We start from the raw sequence: 25,507 nt of genomic DNA on the forward strand, positions 1-25,507 counted from the left end.
AAAGTCAAAGGTAAGTTAAGGTATAAACTGGTAAAAATAGGTCAACATGTACGTATCTAGTTATGTGGTCTGAATGCTGTCAAGATTCCATATCTAGTGGCAGTTTTTCGCAAAAAAAACTTTGCGACTTTAATTCGCAAAACACTCAAACTTTAAGGCAATTATTTGCAATTTTCTCTATAAAATAATCCAAAAATTGCAGAAAAGAATTTTAAAAAACAAATGAAATACACCCTCCAATTCACTGAAAATGAAACATTTACTTTTTGACACTGTTCACATATTACTTTTAATTTATATTTTATTCTTAAATTATAATTTAGAATATAGTCAAGTGAAATATTGTTGAATTCATTTTAATATAAAAATCATTAATATTTACTTTTTATAATATTTCGTTATATATAATAAAAAATATTAAAATATTAAATAAGTAATTAAATAGCTAAATATCTAATTTTTACAGAAGTATAATTCTTCAAATAAAATTATCTCGATATTAGTACTCCCGCACGGTCAGTCGGCCACATTACACGGGTTGACATCAAAAACCCCCAAATTCAGTTTTGTTCCTATAAAACCTAATTTAGTTTACCACTCATTATCTCCAAAAATCCACCAAAATTTGGTCCCCTGTTTTTCATTATTTCGTAATATCCAAAAGCCAAACCCATATCCCGAATTCTTCAACGGACAAAATATACAGATTACTAGTTGTTGGATATAAATAATTGCGTCCATTCACAAGTGACTCCTTTAATTAAAACAACCCAGTTTTGTTGTTTTTGTTTGAAAACACAGAGTCTTGATCCTCTGTGATTCAGGTGTACTGTAAGGATCAAAAAGATTGTTTCTTGGGCGGTTGAAAATGGATGAGGGTGTTCTTGATAATATAATACGGAGATTACTTGATGCCAAGAATGGTAGAACTGTGAAACAAGTTCATCTTCCTGAGTCTGAGATTAAACAGCTTTGTCTTACTTCTAAGGATATTTTTCTTAGTCAACCAAATCTGCTTGAACTTGAAGCTCCTATTAAGATTTGTGGTAATTTATTTTCTGTTATTTCTTATAAAGTTTGAATATTTTGGCTGTAAATTATACAAAACTTGTATTTTTTGGTACCCAAATATTTATGTGAAGTTATTGTTGAAGTTGCTTATGTTGTCCAATCGGAAACAACCTTTTTAATTGATGATAAGGATGAGGTTGTGTACATTTGACCTCCACAACCCGCAAATTTAGGAATTGCTTGTCAAGTTCAAGATTCATAATCATGGTTGTCCTATCCTCTTTTTGGCAAAATTCATTTTCATTCACAATTTCTTAGAGGTGGTAATAGAAAATTGTGAACAATAATACATGTTTGAGGATGGGAGCTTCATAATTATGGAATAACATGACTCATTCTATGACAACTTACACTTAAACTCATTCATGTTAATATGTTAGTCAAATACCATCCATTAATACCAATAACTAAACGTCCGTTTAAGGTGTTAACGACATTGGATAATGAAACTTTTGAGTTGTATTTTGTGAAGTTGTAGATGTGAGCTAAAGTTACATATTCTCTTATCAACAAGAAGGGTAGGCTTGTGTACATCTTTGACCTTTAAAATCCCACTAATGTGGAAGTTATTTGATTAGTTTGATGATATGCTTGTGCTAATTTAACATCTTTTTTCTTTATAAAAATTCATTTCCGCTTATTTGGATTGATGATATTTGGTGGTAATAGTACATTATGAAGAAAAACACATGTATGAGAATAATAGCTTTGTTATTATGGGAATGGTATAACATATTTCATTTCATATAATCTAACACCAAAGCTCATTTCTATTACCATCATAAACAACAACAACGAAGCTCCTCGTCAATGACATTGGGTAATGTAATGTTGCGTTTTACTAAAATGCCCTAAATTTGCATAGTGGACAATTTTTAAAATTTGCATCTTTTGTTTGTTAGTGAGATTGTATCCACTATATTCGTATAGTAGACACTTTACTTTGTTGGAAAGATAGTAGTAGTAAAGTGGGATATTGTTGTATTCCTTTTAGTGATATTTTGAGGGTATCAAATTTTTAGAATATTCATTACGTTTTGGTGATTGAAGATGGTGATGATGAGGTTATTGTTTTAGGGTGTCTGCAAGAAGGAAATGTTGGTGAAAATAAGATAGAATGAGTCTTAGCCTCTTAGGCTACAATGTGGATGAATTTACCTTGATGAGTAGAATTATGCATACTTTTGATATGTTGTTTCTTGATGTATTATGGATTTAAGTTATATTAGAGGTGAAAGGATTATTAGTGCTTTGCTATTAGTCAAGAAGGAAAATTTTTTTTGAACACCCAAATTCAGCTAGTCTCTTGAGAGACTGTCTCTTTGAGAGACGTATCTCAAGCCCGGCATGTTAAAGATTAATGCCTACTTACCGTATTCTTAATGCCTACTTATATTATCCTTAATACTTACTTACCGTATCTTTAATGCCTACATTCAATATCGTAAATGTCTACTTACATCATTCTTAGGGATGGTCTCTCAAAGAAACCGTCTCTCACAAGCATTTGTGCCCAAGTTCTATTAAGTGGAGATTTAGTAGTTTATGTCTTCTTCGAGAACAAAAGCAATCTATATGGTATAATAGGGACCAGGGATTGGGTTGTGCCTACAAAATGATGGTCTATATTTAACCGAGAATGAAATATTGAATGCTTTATTTTTGTTGTAGCATTGTGTAATAGATGGGATTAGTCATTGAGCTACCCCACAACCCTTCTCATTCCATGAAAATTCGGCCAGTGTCTCAAGAAAAATGTTCAGCCACTAGTCTCACTACCTCTTGATACGCCACCTTCCTTCTTCCCTTTTGTCAGTGGATTGTCCTTGGCATATATTCTCAGTCCAGAGTACCAATCGCTTTCCCTCTAGTATTTATTTATTCCCTCTAACGAGATTTCTAGGTTCTCCACTGGATCTACAACACACAAGATTTTCTTCTCACCTTCTTTGTCCTATGTTTTGCAATAGGTGAGAAGAGCTCTGCCCCCTCTCGTTGCCACCTCTTCTTTGAAAACTGCCACTTTTAATGTTTTGTTTTTCTCCCTTACTGTTTTCGTATTACCCTTTTCTTGTTCTTCTCCTTTCTTCTTTTGAACAAGTAGTTTCTCACCCTTCTCAATTTTTCCGGCCAAAATTTAATAATTTCTATCGAATTTTTTCAGACCTTTTTCTTGAAAACGCATTCCCTTTACTGATTCTCTTCTTTATTTTTGAAATGTTCAAAAACGACATTGCCATTTGTCTTCTTTGCAGCCATTTTCAATTTTTTTGATCTATTTCTTTTCTGGGTATTAGGTTGAAGGAACATATTTTGAGCACAATTCTATACGTATAAAGGATTTAAAACTTCTATTTGAGTGTGATCATTAGCTCTAAATTTGGTTCTTGAAAAATTTCTGGTCTTTTTTAAATGACAATAAAGAAAAAAAAATTGAGGGTATGCTAAAGCCATCTTAATCATTTTGTGTTCTTGGATCATGCTTTCTGATTTGGAATGACATCTCTTTTCTAGTTATGTATATATGGTGTGTTGTTCATGTATACAACAATTTATTAACATAATTCCATTGAATGGATCCAATCTATTGGGGGCGGGGTTTGGGGTCGCTTGTACGCAATTTTACTCTTGTTAATGATATCAAAGTGCACATTATTAAATAAAAAGTGCACATGAGTAAATAAACTTTTTAAATATAGTCCAATCTAATCTAAATATAGTATCTATATGTGCCACTTTCTTTTCAATTTTGCATTGCTTTAATGGTGGTGGATCTAGGAAGAAGCTAGTGAGTGTCAAATTACGAGTTGGTAATTGATATAAAGATTAATAGTATCCATATGTGATGATTGATATAAGGAAGAGGGGAAGGCATTCATGTAAATGGTAAGATCGTGCTCAAGCATTATCGTCATAATGCTAGATCTGCAGAAAATTTCACCGCACAATACGAGTTTATTTTGTTATCTGTTCTAATATCAAGATTCCTTGCTCGTACTTTATTAACAGGTTGTTGTCTTGAGAAGTTTTCCTTGTATTCGAATAGGTGTAGGTCTACTGCTGTACATTATTTTTGTACTAAAATGCTTTCAATATTGGGCTTTATGGAACTTTTATTTGAACAAGGGCTGTACTAGCTTCTATTTGATTGTTGTGTTTGTTTCAGGAGATATCCATGGTCAGTTTCCTGATCTGCTTCGTTTGTTTGACTATGGTGGCTTACCGCCTGAGGCGAATTATTTATTTTTGGGAGATTATGTTGACCGTGGTAAGCAGAGTATAGAGACCATTTGCCTGCTTCTTGCATACAAAATAAAGTATAAGGAGAATTTCTTTCTTCTTAGGGGAAACCATGAATGTGCTTCTATTAATCGCATATACGGATTCTATGATGAGTGCAAGAGGAGGTATAATGTTCGTCTGTGGAAAACATTTACGGACTGTTTTAATTGCCTGCCTGTTGCTGCACTTATCGATGAAAAGATCCTTTGCATGCATGGGGGATTGTCGCCCGAGTTGAAAAATATGGATCAGATCAGGAACATACCTCGACCGGCAGATGTCCCAGATCAGGGCATTCTCTGTGATTTGTTGTGGTCTGATCCCGAGAAAGAACTTGATGGTTGGGGAGAGAATGATAGAGGAGTCTCATACACTTTTGGAGCAGACGCAGTTTCAGAGTTTCTCCAGAAGCATGACTTTGATCTTATATGTCGAGCTCATCAGGTAACCGTTCTTCAGTATGATGTAGTCTTTCTGTATCTTCTAGGATTATATATCAATTTGTCTTGCAACAGTCAATCGCTTGACCGTTTACATATAGGATATTAGAGGGAGCCAGCTGAATGCCTTGAAACATCCCATATTTGATGAAACCATAAACCTGCTCACATCGGTTTCGTTCACTTGTTTCCTTAAGTGTTAAAAAGGGTTCTGCTGCTGCTTGCTTTTATTCTAGCATTTAGGGAAAAGTTGACAAAACATAATGATAATATCAGTATATAATAGTCTTTTTTTTGATGGAAGATGCTTACAAAATGGCAAGAGTGAACTTACATTGAGCATTTATATATTGTTCGCTTGTTATCCGAGCCAAGTAGCGAGAGGTGAGAGTGAAAGCTTGGGAAAAATTAAGTATTTATTTTAAGCTATTGTCGTCCCTTTTTTTTGATAGGCCTTAAGTTGATAGTTCTTAGGCCTCAGATTATAATAGAATTATTTCCTGTGCATTTCTTATTTATGAGAAGTTGAAGATGCTTTTTGATATCTAGGGCCAATCCAAAACAATCTTTTTGTTTTAACTAACAAGGGTAAGATAGCGTATATCTTGCTTTTCAAACTTCTAATATCAAAACGAATTTGATTTCTCATCTTAGTATGAGAAAATATGGGCTTCTCAATGAGCTCGCTTTTATTTGAAGGGAGGAGTAAACAAAAAAACTTATCACTTGTGTTATGAATGGTGTGACTTGAGTGCACATTTGATGTGTGCATTCATGTGTGACTCTTGGGATGGAATCCTATGTGTGTTTTAATGAGGTTGTTAAGTGTGTGACTTAATGTGGAGGTTTATGATGGAGTTTAAGTGCATGATTTAATTCTTGAAATAATGAAGCGAATAAAGAGTGACTTAAACATGGTTATTATGATGTATGATGAATGGTTTTAGTTAAGAAAATTAAGAGTTGTAAGTTACTGTTAAGATGCCTTGAACGAGGCATCCAAGATGTGACCAAATGCCTTGAATGAGTAAAGGAGTCAGAACAGATCAGTAGCTTGCAGCTGAAGCATGCTCGAACGAGCAGACCACGGGACAGAAGTCAGAAGGTGCAACAAGTAGTTGCTCGAACGAGCAGCAGCAGTCAGGGGCTTTGGATTCGTTTTTCTTGGCGTTTCAAGTATCCTAGAGCAGTTTCATTGAGATTAAATTTCAGCATTAAGACTAAATACTCATTTAATGTAATTAACACTATAAATAAGAGCTCTTATGTACATTCAAAAAATCATCAAACACAACCCCAAGCCTAAACACATAGCCTTTGCATTCTCTTGCATCTTTTGTAATACTTTATTGTAAGAGTTGTATTTCTCAATTTTGATAATATAAGCAAGTAACTACACACCACGGAGGACGTAGCCGTGAACCTCCTTAAATCCTTGTGTTCTTTTGCATTTGTTTTATTTCCTTTAAACATTGTTTAGTCATTGAAGTTGGTTCATCAAGTTACTTCGAACCTTGCGATTTTGGTTACATTAGAGGTTAAGTTTTATACTTAGGACTCTAATCAAGCAATTATTTCAAGTTGCTTTAATTATCATGTAAAGCATTCAAATCTGGCTTGGAGACTAATGCAGTCCTACCTTCTCTTGCGGATTGGCAAATAATCAGGTTGTAGAAGATGGTTATGAATTTTTCGCGGATCGCCAGCTTGTAACGATATTCTCAGCACCAAACTACTGTGGAGAGTTTGATAATAATGGAGCCATGATGAGTGTGGACGATTCCTTAACTTGTTCATTTCAAATCCTTGAAGCTTGTGAAAAGAAAGGAAAACTGGATTTTGGTAACAAAATGGTGAGACCCGGAACTCCGCCGAGAAAGGTAAAATTACATTAAGTTCTTTTAAAACTTAGTATTTACTGACATTTCAATACTATTAGTGGCTCCCACCTAATTGGATTTTAGAGGTAGGGTATATGCAATCTTATCCTAGAATAACAAAGAGGTTTTTCAGATTAACCTTTGATAGCAAATATCATTCTGAAGTGCACATAATTTATTGGACACATCGATAATGGATAAACCTTTACATCCCGTTATGTTTGTATTAAATAATGGTAATGTGAACAATTTGTAGTGTGAATTTTATGAAATGTACTCCATGGTGTTGACTCTGACATAAAAAACTTCTTTTGTTTACAATATTCCTTTACTTCCTAATACCACTTTTCTAAATGTAACAAAAATAAATTTTCCTACCAATATTACATAAACTTTCTATTATCATTTCTATTATTCATTACAAGAAAAATAGGCTTTCATGTATTTTGTTTAGGTTAACCGTGGTGCTTATATTCGACGTTAAAACCTTTTGAGGCTAAAGGTTATTCGGCACTAGAACCTTCGTTTACCCCATTCATAAAAAATCTTTGTGCCAATCATTTTAATGAAGCGGTTCAATCTCATGAACAAAACTCTCATATTGGCCAAAATTGTCTAACAAAGACCAGATTAATTCACAATCATAATATTAAACCTATAGCAGCCCCAAACACCTGAACCAAACAATAACTGCCCCATCCTCAACCACTACAGAAACATAGCAAGCCAAGCAGCCCCTCATCAACACCCAACACATAGCAGCAGCAGCAATATGTTATGGTTAAGCAGCAGATGTTGCGTGCCACACCCAGCTGCGACCTATTCTGCCGCCCACAATTGCAATTCTGTGCCCATTTTCAGTATTTGAAAATGCAGCCTGCTCTCATATCCTTTTTGTTCACTTTTGAATTTAATGGAGCAAAGGTGGCGGTAAAGGCTTCAACCAGACTGTCAAAACGGTGCTGTTTTGCTGTCAAAACAGCCCTAAAACAGTAGAATACAGCCCCTCCAGCAGCCTCCCTCACAGTCCCCTTGTGCTGCATCGTGTATCCAAAGTTTACCCTGTCCAGCCAAAACACCTCGTCTTCAAGCCAATAACAACTCACACAACCTTGTAGCAGCCCTCGCACATGTCCTCAACATAACATCACAACAGCCCTTGCATTCCCCGGTAGCAGCCCTTGCTCAACAACAGCCAGCCTCGCAAATCATACAACGTAGCATAGCAGACCTAACACCAGCAATAACATGCAACTCTAGTAGTTTCTACTTAGTAGGCCTAACACCTATTAGTCTGGAATAACATAGCATTTCTCTTTAGTGAACTCAAAATTCAGAGAGTTTTAAATTGCAAATAATGTTATGATGTACAGAGGTCATGTATTCTATAACCAAATGTGAGCAATAATTCTACGATGAAAATAACATCTGTATTGATCAGCAGTATCCTAGAAGTAGAATCAATAAACCTTCAAGCTATTCTTTATCTAATAAAAATGTGCATGACAAGTGAGTGTCTACAACACCACGACATTCTATTACCTCAATACCAATAAGTGACTTTCTCTTAGGGTGGGGTTCGGGAGAGTCAGTTGTACACGATAAGATTATCAAATAAGTTATTCCCGATTGATTGTTGGTAGCAAACTTCATGCGCAACTTCACATAAATAAGAAGCACACATGATTTAATGAGCCAGTTTACTTCACTCCATTATAATCCGAAACCAAAAAAATTATAAATCTTTGGCCTTATCCAAATAAAGAACAAGAACAAGTGAGTGACTAGGGACAAAAACTTATGGTGTTTAAACCCTGGAATCACAATTCACCAAGTAACCGAAATACATGCCAGATCACTTCCAGTAATGAATGAAAGTTCTTGTCCAGTCAGCATTTGCTGCAAAATAGCCTTCCAAAGCAAAGGCGTATATTAGATACAAGTTAAATTGAGAACTACTTGCAGCTGGGAAGAAAACGAAAGCGACTTAATTTCTTTTTAAGTCATATATTTTCAGCCTTTTTAGTGAGGGCTAGGGAAAACAAAGAGATGCAAGTGGCGACATAACAAATTTCGGCACTAAGAATACCATTACGCATCCTCTGATCAACAGCCTATTAGTGACTTTGACATCACTTACGGAGCATAAAAATGCATCTGGTTACAAACAATCAAGAAAACGCACTTAGTAATTTGAACTATCTTGTGACAAGGTTGATTAATCCCCAAAAGGCGTATCTTATGTCGGTTAAAATTAAAATTTGAAGCTTTCAATGCCAATTTTATCCCCGATTACGATAATTAAATCAACTTCGTGGGTCATCTAATTATAGCTTTTGAAATCTAATGTTTTAATTAAATCATACATCGGCATTCAAAAAGCCACAAATTGCAGATATAAATCAAAATATCAACTTCGAGTCATTTATCTATGGGCTAATAGCGTCAATTGTAAAACGCCTTAATCAATAATAGCATTTTAAGGAAGACATTCAGTTTTGGTGTCCAATGTTTAATTGATATTTAAGTAAACCATTTTTTCTTGAAGTGAATACTACATTTGCATCACTTATTTGCCTTGTTTGGCTTTTGCAGGGTGGGAAAGGTTAGTTAGCGAACTTACTGCTCATACCTTACATTGCAAACTTGCAACGGAGATGAAGAGATGATGTAGGTGTGCGTTAGCTTCCTCATTGCTCAAAAAATTTAAAATCACATAATTGATGCTACCCCAAATTGAGAGACGATTGAACAACAAAAAGCCGTTTCTTTGAGGGGCTTTATTTTCAGGATGTTCATCTGTAGAAGAGGCCTCATTTTAAGGGTTGTATTTTGTAAATTCATGTTCTAGATCGTTGTAATGGGTAGTAACTAACGTTTAATGTTCCCGTTCATTTACATAAGCACCACTTATTGTGCAAGCTTTTAACTCTCAAAGATTGCAGAAAGGGAATGCCAGAATTAATGTTATTCTTCTCTATTATTGCCTTCACTGGCTCGAATTTGTGAAACACTCAATCTGAATTCTTTATGATGTTACTCTATCCGTTCCATTAGAAATTGCAGCATTTATTTTTAAAAACTCTCACATAAATTTACGTAATATTATAATCTCAATGCGACCGGAGAGTATTAATTTAATGGTTTGAAATAATATAAGAAAAGTATTATAATGAATAAAATATCCTGCTGTGTATTGAACAGTAGATATGGTTGAAATTATGACTGCATCTTGTTATATACTTAATGATACGATTAGTAGATGTGGAGCTTAAATATTACAGATGAGATAAATATATCTGCCCTGCTTTTATAGAAACACTGAACAACTGTTTACAAAAAGTATAAATATAAATATAAATAGATCAAGGAACGATGGTGGCAAAGCCAGCGCTTTATTATTTGAGCTTTAACGGCCCGTTTGGTTAGTGGTAATAAATAGCGGTAATGGGAATGATTTATAGTGTAAAATTACACCAAAAATTCATAACGACTATTTTTCAATTTTACAACGGTTAGTTTAAATCATAAAAAAGATCAACAAAAGTCAAACCAGGTCAAGAGATATGTCGCTGTTACTAACAGCGACATTATGTTCGACCAGTCAAACATTAGGTCGCTGTTAGTAACAGTGACATATCCGTTGACTAAAATTTTGACCATTTCTTTTAATTCGCTGTTAGTAAGAGCGAGTTTACACCAAGCCTAGCTTTGGAGTCAGGAACGCTTATTTTGGGAATAAAGTTTGAACGAAGCTTGTTTTTTGAATAAAATTGTTAAATAATCTTATTTTTTTCAAATTTTCTCCCATTACTACCCTTTATTACCACCTACCAAACGGTCCGTAAAAGTAATAACCCATGTAGGTGTCGAACTTGTGACCTTCGCGTTATAAGTAATAAGCACTAACCAGCTGAGCTAATTTGCCACATTTTTTATCACTAATATATAATTAATTATATTTAATGGAAAAATTTGTTAGAAAGTACCAAATGAAAATTTTTTTCTTCCAAAAAGTAGTACCTAATAAAAACAATTTTCCAAAAAAATGCCTAACAAAAAATTTTCTTTTCCAAGGAGTACAAGAAAATGTTTTCTTACAGTTGACCGTTAAATATAGAGTTGACTAATCACATTTCCATATTTTCTCGCTCATCTTCAGTTTATTTTCCAATTCAATTTCTTCGCCTTATTTTGTTAAGGATCCTAATAGACTAAATATACTCTCTCCGTTTTTTTTTGTTCTCGATTAATTTTTGCACATTTATCAAAGTAAATTTTGAGCCTTAATATCTATAAATACGTATCATAAGAAATTATAAAAAATATATAATAAAAAAGTATACAATAAGACGAATCTAACGAGATCTTACATGGATATATTTTATCTTCTATATATGTCTTAAAAATCTTAATCAAATTTCTCTCTCCAGAGTAAAATATTCTAAATGAGAAGAATATTAGAAAATGGAGAGAATATGTTTTTCTATCATTAAGGTCCTTACATCTTACATAGTATAAACATGAGTTCAAATTGATACTATGGGTTGTGCATTTGATTAATAATATTAAATGATAGAAATAATACTAAAGTTTAATATAATTTATTTGTTAGAAAAATTGCTTAATAATAATATTTATTATGATGCTTGTCTTACTCTAATCATTCATCTTTCTTTATAAAATTTATTCCTACTCACTAGCACTTATTTTTGCAAAACGCACTCATTACTAATCGGGGATGTGGTATTAGTTGAAAATGAAAAAACATGAAATATATATATATATATATATATATATATATATATATATATATATATATATATATATATATATATATATATATATATATTAGAAATGGATATTTTATAAGATAATGTTAGGATTATTGGTGACTTGTTTTGCCAAGTAATTAAAACATAATTAAGGTAATTAATCATTTTAGTTAGTGAAGACTAGATGACGACAAAAAAATCACATGTGATTGGTTTGTATAGGTAGTATCTTTGACATGTGAAAAGTTTGATGGGTAAATATCAGTCCTAAGATAAATGTGCTAGAGTACGGGAGATCGTGGCATAGCATGGAAAAGGAAATGAGTGAGTCAGAGCCTGCTGACCCATATAGCTCGACTGACTGCTCGGGTCGAGCCATGGTCGAGCGAAGCATCTGCTGCTTCTGACCTTCTGTTTTAGATCCAGCTGCTGGTCTTATGAGGGTCATTGCTGCCCCCACTTGTTACCCACCTTATTTCGGTATATGTATACCCATATATGTTGAGTTAATTAGTGTGCCAAAGGTCTCATCTAAGAGTACCATTTTAGCTCCTCTTTTTCCTTACATCTATTTCTATCGTAATTCCTTCAAATTTTATATTTCTTCTTTATACACATTAATATTAATCCTAGGCTAGATGGTGGATATAGTCCAAGATTGGTGAACCACTTTAAATCTTTGTTTTAATTATTTACTTATCATTGTCATTCATCATTAACTTGCTCATTTAATTCCTACACTATGACACAACACAAACATCAACTTAATTTCATACTTTTGATTTTAGTGAGGTCTTTGAATCTTCGTTCAGATAATATTAAAATGGGTATTTTTGGAAACACATATACGTTTTTAGAAATGGTTATTTAATTATAAGATAAGACAAAAAAGGGTAAGCATCATACACCCTTAGTTTCAATAAAAAAATAAATCTAATATCAATATGGAGGCAAAACAACATACCATAATAAAAGTGGGTTTTTTTTAATAGAATTATTCATTTTTTATAACTTAATAACCTTTTTAATTTAAGACAAACGAACAAAAAAATCTTTTTGTCATAATCATAACGACATTTTCGATACAAGATTAACATTTAATAATAATAATAACGTCTAATACAATAATGTTACGGAAGTTTCAAATGCCGAACTGTTAAAAAGCATCAAATCATACAAACTAAAATTTGTTTAAAATAAAACAGTAAAATATTACATCTGATAAGAAATATTGTTTGTTCAAAATGAAAAAGATACATCATCATCAAGTCATCATGAAAGGTACAAAAAGCAGTTAAGTTCTCGATATATAGTAAATGTTGCGGCCCGAATCAAACCTGAAGCTAAACCTTCCGGCAAAATACTGTAATCCATGATACGGATGACAGTCGTTTGAATCAGAATCAGCGCCTAACGCCGAGTACAAACTCCTCAACAATATAATACTATGACAATCATAATATATTCAAGAGATATGCAAAAGTACATTTCATGCCATGATTTTAAATTCCTCAGCCCTCGTTTCTCATTTTTAATTCTCGAATATTTTCAACAAATTTTCACATTCATCACACGAATGTAAATAATTATATTGGCTACAGTCACCTACACCAGTAACTATAAGGTTCATCTAATGGATCTACTTAGACCAAAAAATCACATTTGCATAACACACATAAGTAATCATGACTATCTGATATATGTAAGGGTCTCGCTAGAGGAGGAACATATTCCACACTCTTTCTGTGATGGGAGTTGTCACTTCACCAATTTTTATGCTCGAGTTTCTATAGGATGGGACTCTCTCGGACGCCCTGTCTAACCCCGCATTTCTACGTGCCGGGAAACACGGGCGCTGCATTACACGCCGGTCCGTAGTTTGAAATTTCTTTACTATTAAAGTCATTCATCCATGTACACATAATTTCAAACAAGACTCTATGTTATCTATTTCACATTGTTATAAGTCAACCCTAGTCTAGTCAAACTACAAGTCAACATCCTTTTAAGGAAAAGTCAACATGTTTGCTAATTCAATAATTAAGAGATTCTTAAATAAAGAAAATTCCAAAAACTATAACAAGGTTCTAGGGGCTATATTAGTTCTCTAAAAGACTATGTATACTTATAAAACTTAAGGAAAGTTTTTCGTAATATTTAATAAGGAATTTCCATTGATTAACATGTAAATTAATTAAAAGTTCATAATAACCAATAAAAATATTACAAAAATATATTAGAGGTCCAAAAGCCATATGAAGTTAGCTTTTTTGACCAGAAAGTTCAAGAAAAGCGAGCCTATGCATTTTAACAAAATTGTTTGTTCAATTTACCGATAAACAGACATAAAATTATTAATGTCCTCAATTATCCACGAAAATTTGTTCAAGGGTCCTCATAAGATCCTACTCTATTTGGGAGAGTCTCATAAAACTTTCAAGTTCAAAATAGTCCATTTGATATTTATTTTATATTTTATTGGTTTTGGATTTACCGTCTTAATTATAATTTACAACGGTCAATAGATGATCGTGTAGACTTATTCAATGATCAACTTCCAAACCTACTTCCCATAAAAGACTCGCATAAAAATTGCAAGTCCAAAATAGTCTATTTAGTATTTATTTTATATTTTAACGTTTTGTGTTTTATCGGTAAGTAGCCAAACACTTAGTAAAAATTCATAGAAAAATACCAAAAATATATTCTGGTTCAAACTTTTAGGAGATATAATAATATGATTTTATTAACTAATTTATCCATGAATAATGTATTTAACCCCCTTTAATATATCAGAATATATTTTATTACTTAAAATTTCATAAATGACCATTTTAATGAAATAATTTTACGAAAATAAACCTAAATGGATTTCTAACATTCATCTACTGTAAAGTTCATATAAAATATACTCCTAAAATTCCTAAGCCCATACAAAATTTATTACAATAAAAATTTCACAAAAACATCACAAAACACTGTTTTATGCATTTTTACATAATAGAAATTCATAAAATTTATATGCATGAACATTATTAAAGTAAAAATACAATTGATAAAATATTTATCCATCAATTATATCATATAAATGAAAATTTTTCAGATTTATATATTTTTCTTTTGTGACTTTGATTCAATACCGATTTTGGGTAAATCACAATATTTGAAAATTTATAATATAAACATATAAATAACATTTCTAACATTAATATATATAAAAATATCATAAATTTTAAATTTATAACATGCATATACTTAAACATATAATAAACACTTTATTTTTATTTTTAACACAATAAATGTGTTATTCTTATTTTAAGTGAACATGAAACATAAAATTAAATTAATCTAAGATATTGTCATATCTTTTACATACTCAAGTAAATATAATATAAATGTCACATAGTAAGAAAGTTAAGAAATGTGTACCATTTTAGCTAGCAAGTGGTAAGTTTGCTTAAAGTTTAGTATTGAAATTTAGCTTAGTTTGTACTCAAAATTAGCTAAAAATAAACTTTAAAGTTGATAATAATATTTATAAATATAATTTGTGTCAAAACATATAAATCAAATTTATAAAGTTGAAAAAAATAATTTAACAGTGTTTGATTAAGAAGAAGAACTAAATACGCAATGTTTTGACAAAATCGTAAAATAAATAAATAAAAGGAAATTTTTAGTAACATAAAATAATAAATAATTTCTTAGAAGTATAAAATAGATTTTTGACGAAAAATAAAAGTTGTAAAGTTCTTAAAATAATCGTTACGCAGATTGTTGTGAAAAACGAGTTTAAAACGTAGAAGTTCATTAAAACGTAAAACGATTTTAAAATGTAACAATTCTCTTAATATAAATAATAACTAAGCTTTTTGGGCTATTTGAAAATGATAATAAGGTTTTAGGAATTTTGGCGGTTTGATTTTGGTAATTTGGTAATTAGAGATTAAGGATAATTAATTGGATAATTAAGGCTACAAAATTGAGTTGTTACACATAACATATTTCATAAAAAATTAAAACTAAAATTTGCTCCATGATCACTATGTAGAAAATCATAATGCGGAATTTTGTTAAGGTTTAGTCTGATGAATACTTGGTTTGTATTATTTATAATTAGAGAAAAAACGCTCCTATTTATATAAAAACTCAAGAACTTAAAGATAGAAATTAAAATAACACAATATCTTAAATTCCTAAAATAGAGGGATAATATTCTAACACAATATTTTCTAAAATAAAGAGATAATATAATATATGTTGAAATATAATGTGAAAGGTAATTGATGGATTTACTTTAATTTAAATGCATTCAATATAATTGTAGGTAGAATTTGCCTATAAATATAAAAGTTCACCAATGTAGAAATCACACTAATGAGTAAAAAACGTTTCTATCTTATAACTTTTACTCATTCTATTTCCTTCTTATCCCTCTAAGTTTTAATACGTTATCAGCACGAGCTCTACCCTTAATAATCAAGACGGTAATATTTTTGAAAACCTAATTAAGCATTTTTTTTTCATCGGTACTGACAAATGGACCAACAATCAAATGCTATCAACATCGTCATTCAAGGTATTTCTAACACATTTTTATATTTTATAATTGAGCATAATTCCATACCTTTCACTAAAAACCCAACAAGGACTGATTTAAATCAGCTCCTACATAATAATCCAAATAATACTAATGGTCACTAGTACCACCAACTCGTAATTCACATATACGACCAACTAATAATCCACTAGTCCCATCGACTAATAATCCACCAGTACAAATAACAAATAATTCATCAACACAACCAACTAATAATGCTCCAACAACATCAACTAAAAATAAACCCTCATCAATTAATAAAAGAACTAAAGATGATGAGGAGAAACAAGTACTAAAAGTTGCAAAACAAATAACCAATAAAATAATTTATTTGACAATAGTCACCTTTATGGATGACAAAGGACACTTTATTGCTTTTGTTATTATTTTATTTTATACCGCCTATATAGTTGGTTAACTATTTTTTAACGCCTAAATGGACGGTTAGTATTATCTATTTCTTTTGTTATTATTCTTTAAACCGCCTATATGGTTGGCTAATTGTTTTTCTTTTACCGCCTAAATGAATGGTTAGCATTATTTTTTTATTCTCGTATATTTATATGTGCATTTTTATTTGTTGTATTTGCATTTATATCTATGTGCATTTTTTTCATTTACCTTTTACTTTACGTATTTTTTTAAGTATACATAAATAATATGGTATATTGTACAATTTGGGATAACCCTCTATAAAAACGGATTGCCCCAATTTTTCTACCACAGACCCCTTATCCTTTCAACTTTACTCTTACATCAAAAACCTTCCTTCTCCTTCCTTCTTCCACCAACATTGTACTCCCATAACAAAAACAATCCATCTTCTTCCTCTTCCCATACTTTTAGATTTGAAAAAAATTTTGCCAAACTCAAATTATAAATCTCCTTAATTATGGGTTTGGTGGTCCTCCTTGTAGTATTAGAAATATAATAATTATGAAGAAGTAATTTATTTTAAAGAAGAATAAACAAAGTGCACATGATTTTCTTTGTCATATTTTCTTTTGTTTATTAGTGCATTTTGTATGATAAATTATGAAGAAGTAATTCAACACTATACCGAATTGCATCAATGTTGAAATACTGTGAACACCCGGTGACTAATGCAGAAATGATTGAATCACATTATCTACTTTCATCCATCAAATATTATTCTGCAACAACAATATAGGGCAATAAGTTTCAAAAGATATTTAGATTTGAGTGTAGTACACTCACTGGCTGAACAACATAATGATCTTGTCTGAAAAAATCATAATATGAGATCTCTTGGATTTCAGGTTATCTGTGAGACACACTCTACTGAAACACATGTGCCTGAAGCATATGCTGTTGAAATTAAAGGCCGTGGAAATTATAATAACCGTGATAGAGGACGCGAAAACTTCTGAGGAAGAGAAAGAGGACGGGGACAAGGTCGTGGAAATTTTAATGGGCATGGTAGAAAGTTCCAAGGATCTGGTAGAGGTCACTTTTCCCAAAATTGTCAAAATGGTTATTACAATAATAATTCTCGAAGAGGAAAACAAGTTGGATATCAAAATAAAAATAGCCATCAAGAAGGAAAAGAAAGCATTTGTTACAAATGTGGTATGACAGGGCATTGAGCACGTACATGTTGTAACGCCAAACATTTGGTAGAGCTGTATCTAGCTTCCTAAAAGAAAAAGAGAAAAGGTGTAGAAGCAAACTTTAATGAAGCAAGCACCTCAATGCCTAATGTTGATCCTTATAATAAAGCAAGCACGTCAATGCCTAATCTTGACCTCTCAGACTTCTATTTAGATGACGATAAAAATGAAAAAGAATATGACGAAGATATTTGAATTTTTCTTAATGATGCTGTGATGCTTATTTAATTGTATTTCCTTTCTATATGCAATCTTTTTTTATGTATTGATATTATCTAAGGTTAATGAAATTTTATTTTAACTAATTATATATTTATTTAATATGAAGACATGGATCAATTTGAAAATGGGTTCAAATGTCAATGCCCTAGATAGTGGAACAACTCACATTATCCTAAAGCACAAACAATATTTTTCTGAGTTGAAGATGGGGAAAGCAGATGTCACCACAATCTTCGGAACTACCAAACTAAGAGAAAGATATGGAAAAGCTCAAATAATACTTCCAAAGGACAAAACTAGTAATCAATGATGCTTTATATTCGACTAAATCTTCGACGAAATCTCATAAGTTTCGAAGATGTACGCCAAAATGGTTATCATTTAGAAACAATAACCGAAAATCATAATGAATATTTATACATCACATCTGAAAAATGCAGCAAGAAAAGCATTCATGAAAAATTACCAGCATACTCATCAGGATTATATCGTATTGATATAAAACCAGTTGAGATAAATATGGTGTCTAACAAGAAGTTAGATAATAAAGAAATGATAAATTTATGGCATGACCGATTAGGTTATCCTGGTGTGGGAATGATGCGAAAATTTATTGAAAATTCAATTGGGCATCCAATGAAGAAAATGAGAATTCCCTAACCAAATGAATTATCATGTTCTACATGCTCACAAGGCAAATTGATAATTAGGCCATCTTTAAATAAAATTGCTACTGAAACTCCTAAGTTTCCAGAAAGAATTCATGGAGATATTGTAACACCCTGGCCCAACGGACCACCGGTGACTACTCATGAAGACTATAGACTAGCCCCACAAACCAACACAAGTCTTTCCAGTGCACTTTGGCTTCACTCGTGCGCACCCAGGAAAACTTCCCAGGAGGTCACCCATCCTAAGATTGCTCCACACCAAGCACGCTTAACTGTGAAGTTCTTAGCAAATGAGCTCTCATGAAAATAAGATGCACCTTGTTGATATGAGTAGTCTATCAATCTTTTTTCAAGCTAAATTTGGGGTATTACAGATATATGTGGGCCAATTAATCCTGCTTTTAGACCATTTAGATATTTTATGGTGTTGATTGATGCCTCAACACGATGGTCACATGTAAGTCTCCTACAAACTAGAAATGTGGCATTTGCGAAATTACTTTCTTAAATCATTCGATTGAGAAATCAATTTCCAGATTATACAATTAAGCTAATAAGGCTTGACAATGCCGAAGAATTTACATCTCAAACTTTTAATGATTTTTGTACATCAATTGAAATTGACGTAGAACATCCAGTAGCTCATGTCCATTCTCAAAATGGTCTGGCTGAATATGTAATACCCTAGATCTAGCTTGAAAAAGTATTTATAGACTACTCGTATCAACAAGGTGCATCTTCTTTTCATGGGAGCCCATTTGCTAAGAACTCCACAGTTAAGCGTGCTTGGTGGGGAGCAATCTTAGGATGGGTGACCTCCTAGGAAGTTTTTCCCGGCGCGCACGAGTGAGGCCAAAGTGCGCTGGAAAGACTTGTGTTGGTATGTGACGCCAGTCTACTGTCTCAATGAGTAGTCACCGGCGGTCCGAGGGGTCGGGGTGTTATAGAATCATTGATTAAAAACTCTCCAATTAATAGCAAGACCATTATTACTAAGGTCGAAATTGCCATCATCTGCGTGGGGCCATGCAATAATACATGCATCATCATTTGATAAGATTGAGACCAAGTGCTTATTATAAATATTCACCACAACAATTAGTGCACAAGAACCAAATATATCACACTTGAAATTTGGATGTGTAGTATATGTCCCTATTGCACCACCCCAACGTACAAAAATGGGTCCACAAAGAAGGATGAGAATTTATGTTGGATTTGTATGCCCATCAATTATCAAATATTTGGAACCAATGACTAGTGAGTTATTTAATGCTAGATTTGCAGATTGTCATTTTAATGAGACAATATTCCCATTCTTAGGTGGAGAGACAGTGCTCAAATAAGAAGGAAATAAATCTCACATGGAATGCAATGCATTTGAAAATATATGATCCAAAAACAAATGCTTCTGAACAAAAAGTTAGAAAAATTGTCCATAATTAATATATTACAAACAGATTACTTGATGCATTTGTAGAAACAAAGCAAGTGACAAAATCATATATTCCAGCGGCAAATGTTCCGGCACGAATTGAAATTCCCATTGATAACAAAGCCACTGAAAATGAATCATTGCACGCCGGAAGCGTGGAAGGCCACTTGGTTCAAAGGATTTGAAACAAAGAAAATGCAAAAGGTTGAATGAAATGGCAAATGTTATCAATATTACTTTTTCAATGAATTGTAAAGAAACAAGTTTTGGAGATGAGGATGAAAATCTCATAGAAGAAGAAAATAATAATATAAAAGATAACAAATGAAATTTCAATTAATTACATTTCAACTAAAAGGCAACTAAATCGAAAGAATGTTATTGTTAATGACGTATTTGCTCATTCAATTGCCACTGAAATAACACTTGATGAAAATGATATAGAACTAAAAACGATACAAGAATGTCGTTGTAAGAATGATTGGCCAAAATGGAAAGATGAAATTCAAGCAGAATTAAAGTCACTTAAGAAACGAGAAGTTTTTGGACAAATTACCCAAGCACCAAATGGTATAAAACCAGTCGGTTATAAGTGGGTGTTTGTAAGAAAAAGGAATGAGAAAAATAAAGTGGTTAGATATAAAGCATGACTTGTAGCACAATATTTTTCCCAAGAACCAGGGATTGATTATGAGGAAACATATTCTCCAGTAGTAAGTGCAACTACACTAAGATTTTTGATAAGTCTAACTTTCTCGAGCAAGTTGCAAATGAGACTTATGGATGTTGTGACCGTATATTTATATGGATCACTTGATACAGATATTTATATGAAAGTCCTTGAAGGACTTAAATTACCAGAAAAACCACAAATCAAGAGAAACGTTTTTCATAAAGCTGAAAAGGTCACTTTATGGGCTAAAACAATCTGGAAGAATGTGATATAACCGTCTTAGTGAATATGTCCTGAAAGAAGGATTTAAAAATGATCAAATCAATCAATGTGTATTTATTAAACGGACTCAATCAGGATTTTCTATAATTTCAGTTTATGTTGATGATTTAAACATCATTAAAATTCCCTGTAACACCCTGTAATTTATTACGTCAATATTGGAAATTTTTTAAATAATTTGAAAAATAAATCATTTAGTATACTCCCTCCGAATCAATTTAGATGTCCCATTTGCTTGGGCACGGTTATTAAGGATGGTGTGAGGTCCATTAAAAAGGGTAAGTAGTAAAGGGTAAATAGTGAAGGGTAAGTAGTAAAGGGTAGTTGGGTAAGTAAGGTATATGGATGTATATTCGTAATTACTTGTGTGAACTAAGGATATTTAGGTAAAAAAGATTGACAAAAATAGAAATGAGACAACTAAAAAGACTTTGCCAAATAAGAAAATGGGACAACTAAATTAGTTCGGAGGGAGTATTTATTATCGACTAATTGAATTAGTCTTTAGATATATACATTTTTTTTATTTCTTTTGTTTAAGTAGTCAATGATTATTATTGTAATTTTGATTATTAATATTATTATTCAAATAAATCAAAGTTAGTATGGGCTAGGGTTATTTTTGGGTCTTATATATAACATACACAAGTAGTATGAGTGGGGTTTTTAAATTTAAAAGTAAATACTCCTCAATTTTTTTTTGTCATCTTCCATAACCTTCCTTTACTCTTCTCCTTCCTCCATCTCCCTCCCTCACAACACCAAACCACCACCGCCACAACCAGTGGCTGCTACAACCTGCAACCGACGCCACCTACAACCGGCCGCCTCCAGCAACCACCACCAGCCGGTGGCTGTCCCAGCACGCATCTCTTCTCTCTCCTCCATTTTTGTGAGCTTTTTCATCCTTATTTTAAATTAGTGATTTTAATCTTTAAGGTTTTGGGTATATTCATGATCTTAGTTTAAATTAGTTTATATTTTGATAGAATTAATAATGGGTAAGTGTTAAAAGTGAAATTTGAAAATGAATAAGATCGGGTTTGTGTTGAGGATGAAGTTAAAGGTAGTATGTACTACTTTTATGTATTTTGGTGATTTTGTGATATTGGGACAAATTTATAGAAGGTTTTGATAAGTATTATTTTTTTTATTAATAATGGTAGTCTTGATGATTAAAAATAGTTACAATTGTTGGTCACTTTTAATAGTTAAAAATATAAATTAATTATGCCAATGGTGGTGAATAGTGATTATTGTTGTTGGTTTTGTAGTGATAAAATTACTAATAAAGAATTAGTGATAAAATTATTAATAAAGAATTAGTGATAAAATTACTAATAAAGAGTTAGTGATAAAAATACTTATAAAGAATTATTGTATAAAATAAATAATAAAGAATTATTATATCATGTGTCGCTAGAGGTAATTAAGTGTCGTCATTGTAATTGTGGAAACATGGTTGAGCTCTAATTGATGTGGTTAGTATGCAATTTTCGCCAAACTAATTTCTTGTTATGGTTATGAGATGCCTAAGCTACTAACTGCTTTGTTCTCTTGCTTTGTCACTTCCAACCTTGAAGAATGTAACAAATATACTTGAAAATTATTATCACCTTGAGTTGAATTATTGAAGGTCATGTGTAATACACTACATTATACAATTTAAGATCACATAGTCTTGTTTTATTGCAAAAGTGTGTGAATTAAATCTTTTCCTCTTGAACATGTCTTATTTTAGAATTTAATGAAAACTAATGTTATAGTTAGATTGATAGATGGCAATGTTTGGGAGCAAACATGTTGTGTGTATGATTAGATTGCATATACATGAGTTGTAGCTTGTCAAAATAGAAGTAGGGTACTTAGCGGAGCATGTAGCTCCTAAAGGAAGTCAAGTAGACTTACTAGTCTTACTTTAAACGTGTATACGTGCCCGGTTCATAAGAGGGGCGTAAGAACCTCTTTCGATGTGATTGTTGCGACTTGTTATCTTGCAGTTGCAGGTAATTACACGTAGTAGCTAACTCTTATATGCATCTTGAATATGTTTTCTTTGCATAACAATATTATATGGGTTATGTTGACTATGATTTGCTATTAAACATTATTAAGTTAGTGTTTCAAGTGTGGATGGGTTTGAAGAGATGGTAGAGGATGAGTTTTGATATGGCGAGAGTGGAATGTTGGATTATATGAGATGGAATGGGAAGGATTCCTTGTTGATAAGCTTTGAATTATGTTTTATGAATGGGAATGAGTCCCTTATTGATGAGATATTAAGTTGGTTCTTTACTGTGACTCTACTGGATTGGTATCCCAGTTGGTTTAGTTCCCGGAGGCATAGATCATCTGTATATGGTCGCTGTACGGGGGTATGATCATACTTTGCCATTGGGCGCCAGCATGGCCGTCATCGTCCTCGGCTGAGGTGTTACCGTGTGGGTCTTACAAATCCCAATATGGTGGTCTCTTGTCACATAAGAGTATGAAACCAAAGAAGAGACAAAATTTTGAAGGCATTCGGAAGTACATAGAATTGAGGAGTAGTTGGAGTTGATACTTACACATTGGAATGTCACCCTCACCTTGATTGGTTCAAGTTGATTGTTAGTTATATATATCACATGTTGTTAGTTACTGACGTGTACTGTTTCTTTCTTTGATGATGGCTCGTCTTTGATGGCCCTACTATGTCACGTTGGTCTATGACCTTACGTTGAGCAGCAGATGTATCATAGATAGATCTTGCAGGTTTTGGAGACTCCTTGCGTTGCATATGGAGGGAATGAGTGAGAACCTTGAAGCGTGCAATGTTATATCTGTTTTTGACGCTACATGTGGATTCTTTGCATTTAAACTGTTTATGTTTTTGGGTTGCGGCACATGCCTTCTTTTTGATGTAATTCGTTTCGCTGCAAAGGTTTATTTCGTACGACCTTTCATATTTTCGTAATTTTAGCTTGAATGGCTTGTAAAGTTTGGTTGTGTTTTTAAAAACCCTAGTGTTTACATGGGAACCACGATCCATGCTTAGCATGTCGACAGAGGATTTGGCGATGATCATTTCGCCGTGATTTTTGTTACTAGGCAGTTGATGCCTCTTCATTATTATGTTTTATTGCTTTTTTTATTATTTCCTTTGGTGTGTCCAATTTTAGGGTAGATGCTGTCGAAATTTCCACACGGTTTTGTTTGGAAGTTTTTCTATAATCCCTTTAATTAAATTAATCAAACTTTACCCTTTTTTTTTCTTTTCCTTTTCTTTATTTTATTTTCTATATTTTATTTTTAATGTAACACCCAAATTTCCTACGTTCTCTTGCGGTTTTGGTTCCGTTTAGAGGGTCGAAAATTCAGGGGTGTTACACTCCCAAAGAGCTTGAACAAACTGCAAAATACCTGATGAAAGAATTTGAAATGAAAGATCTTGGGAAAAATGAAATTTTACCTTGGATTACAAATAGAGCACTTAAGGGGTGGAATCTTTGTGCACTAATCCAACTATACAAAAAAGGTTCTAAAAAGACTTCATATGGACAAAGCTCATCCGTTTAGCTCTCCAATGATAGTGCGATCATTAAAACCAAAAGATGATCCATTTCGACGTTGTGAAGAAGACGAAGAGATTTTTGGCCCTAAAGTGCCATACTTAAGCGCAATTGGAGCTCTGATGTGTCTAGCGAATAACACAAGACCTGATAATTCTTTCGTTGTTAATTTATTAGCTAGGTATAGCAATTCACCAACAAAGAGACATTAGAGTGAGATAAAACATTTATTGCACTACCTTCAAGGAACTAAAGATCTCAGATTATTTTATCGATCAAAGCAAGATGCTACTCTTATTGGATATGCAGATGCTGCATACTTATTAGATCCTCATAAAGCTAAATCACAAAATGGATATGTATTCACATATGGAGGTATTGCAATATCTTGGAGATTTATAAAACAGACACAGACCGCTACATCATCAAACCATACAGAATTGATCGTCCTTTATGAAACAAGTAGAGAATGCGTTTGGTTAAAGTTAGTAATGGGTCATATTCAAGAAGAATGTGGGATAAAAACGATAATAAATTCTCCAACAATAATTTATGAAGACAATACCGATTGTATTAAACAAGTTAGTGACGACTTTATAAAAGGGGATAGAACCAAACACATAGCACCAAAACTCTTTCTTCGCACATGACCTCTTGAAGTATAAAATAGTAAAAGTCAAACAAATTTAATGAAGCGAAAATCTTGCTGATTTGTTCACAAAGTCCCTTCCATCAAAGAGGTTCGAACAAATTGTACATAAAATTAGAATGTATTATCTACGAGATATTTGTTGAACTCAGGGGGAGAATCATACTCATTGCATTCTTTTTCCCTTCGTTCAGGTTTTTATCACTATTGGGTTTTTCTTGACAAGGTTTTTAATGAGGCAATATTAAATAGATATATTGTAGTAATATTTTACTCTTTTTCATAATTAGAATGTATTCAAGGGGAGTGTTGAAATGTAATGTGAAAGGTAATTAATGGATTTAC

At 32.4% G+C, this 25,507-nt stretch overlaps 1 protein-coding gene across 1 annotated transcript; it reads left to right on the top strand.

The window, feature by feature from the left end:
- The first annotated feature begins 521 nt into the window (after positions 1 to 521).
- LOC130799606 (serine/threonine-protein phosphatase PP1) lies at positions 522 to 9,715 on the top strand. Its single transcript, XM_057662749.1, has 4 exons — positions 522 to 1,046; positions 4,238 to 4,797; positions 6,461 to 6,673; positions 9,269 to 9,715. Exons 1-4 carry the CDS (start codon positions 869 to 871, stop codon positions 9,281 to 9,283), a joined length of 966 nt encoding a protein of 321 aa, XP_057518732.1. The 5' UTR covers positions 522 to 868; the 3' UTR covers positions 9,284 to 9,715.
- The last annotated feature ends 15,792 nt before the right edge of the window (positions 9,716 to 25,507 follow it).

This window comes from Amaranthus tricolor, chromosome 14, assembly GCF_026212465.1.
Source record: "Amaranthus tricolor cultivar Red isolate AtriRed21 chromosome 14, ASM2621246v1, whole genome shotgun sequence".
Taxonomy (NCBI): domain Eukaryota; kingdom Viridiplantae; phylum Streptophyta; class Magnoliopsida; order Caryophyllales; family Amaranthaceae; genus Amaranthus; species Amaranthus tricolor.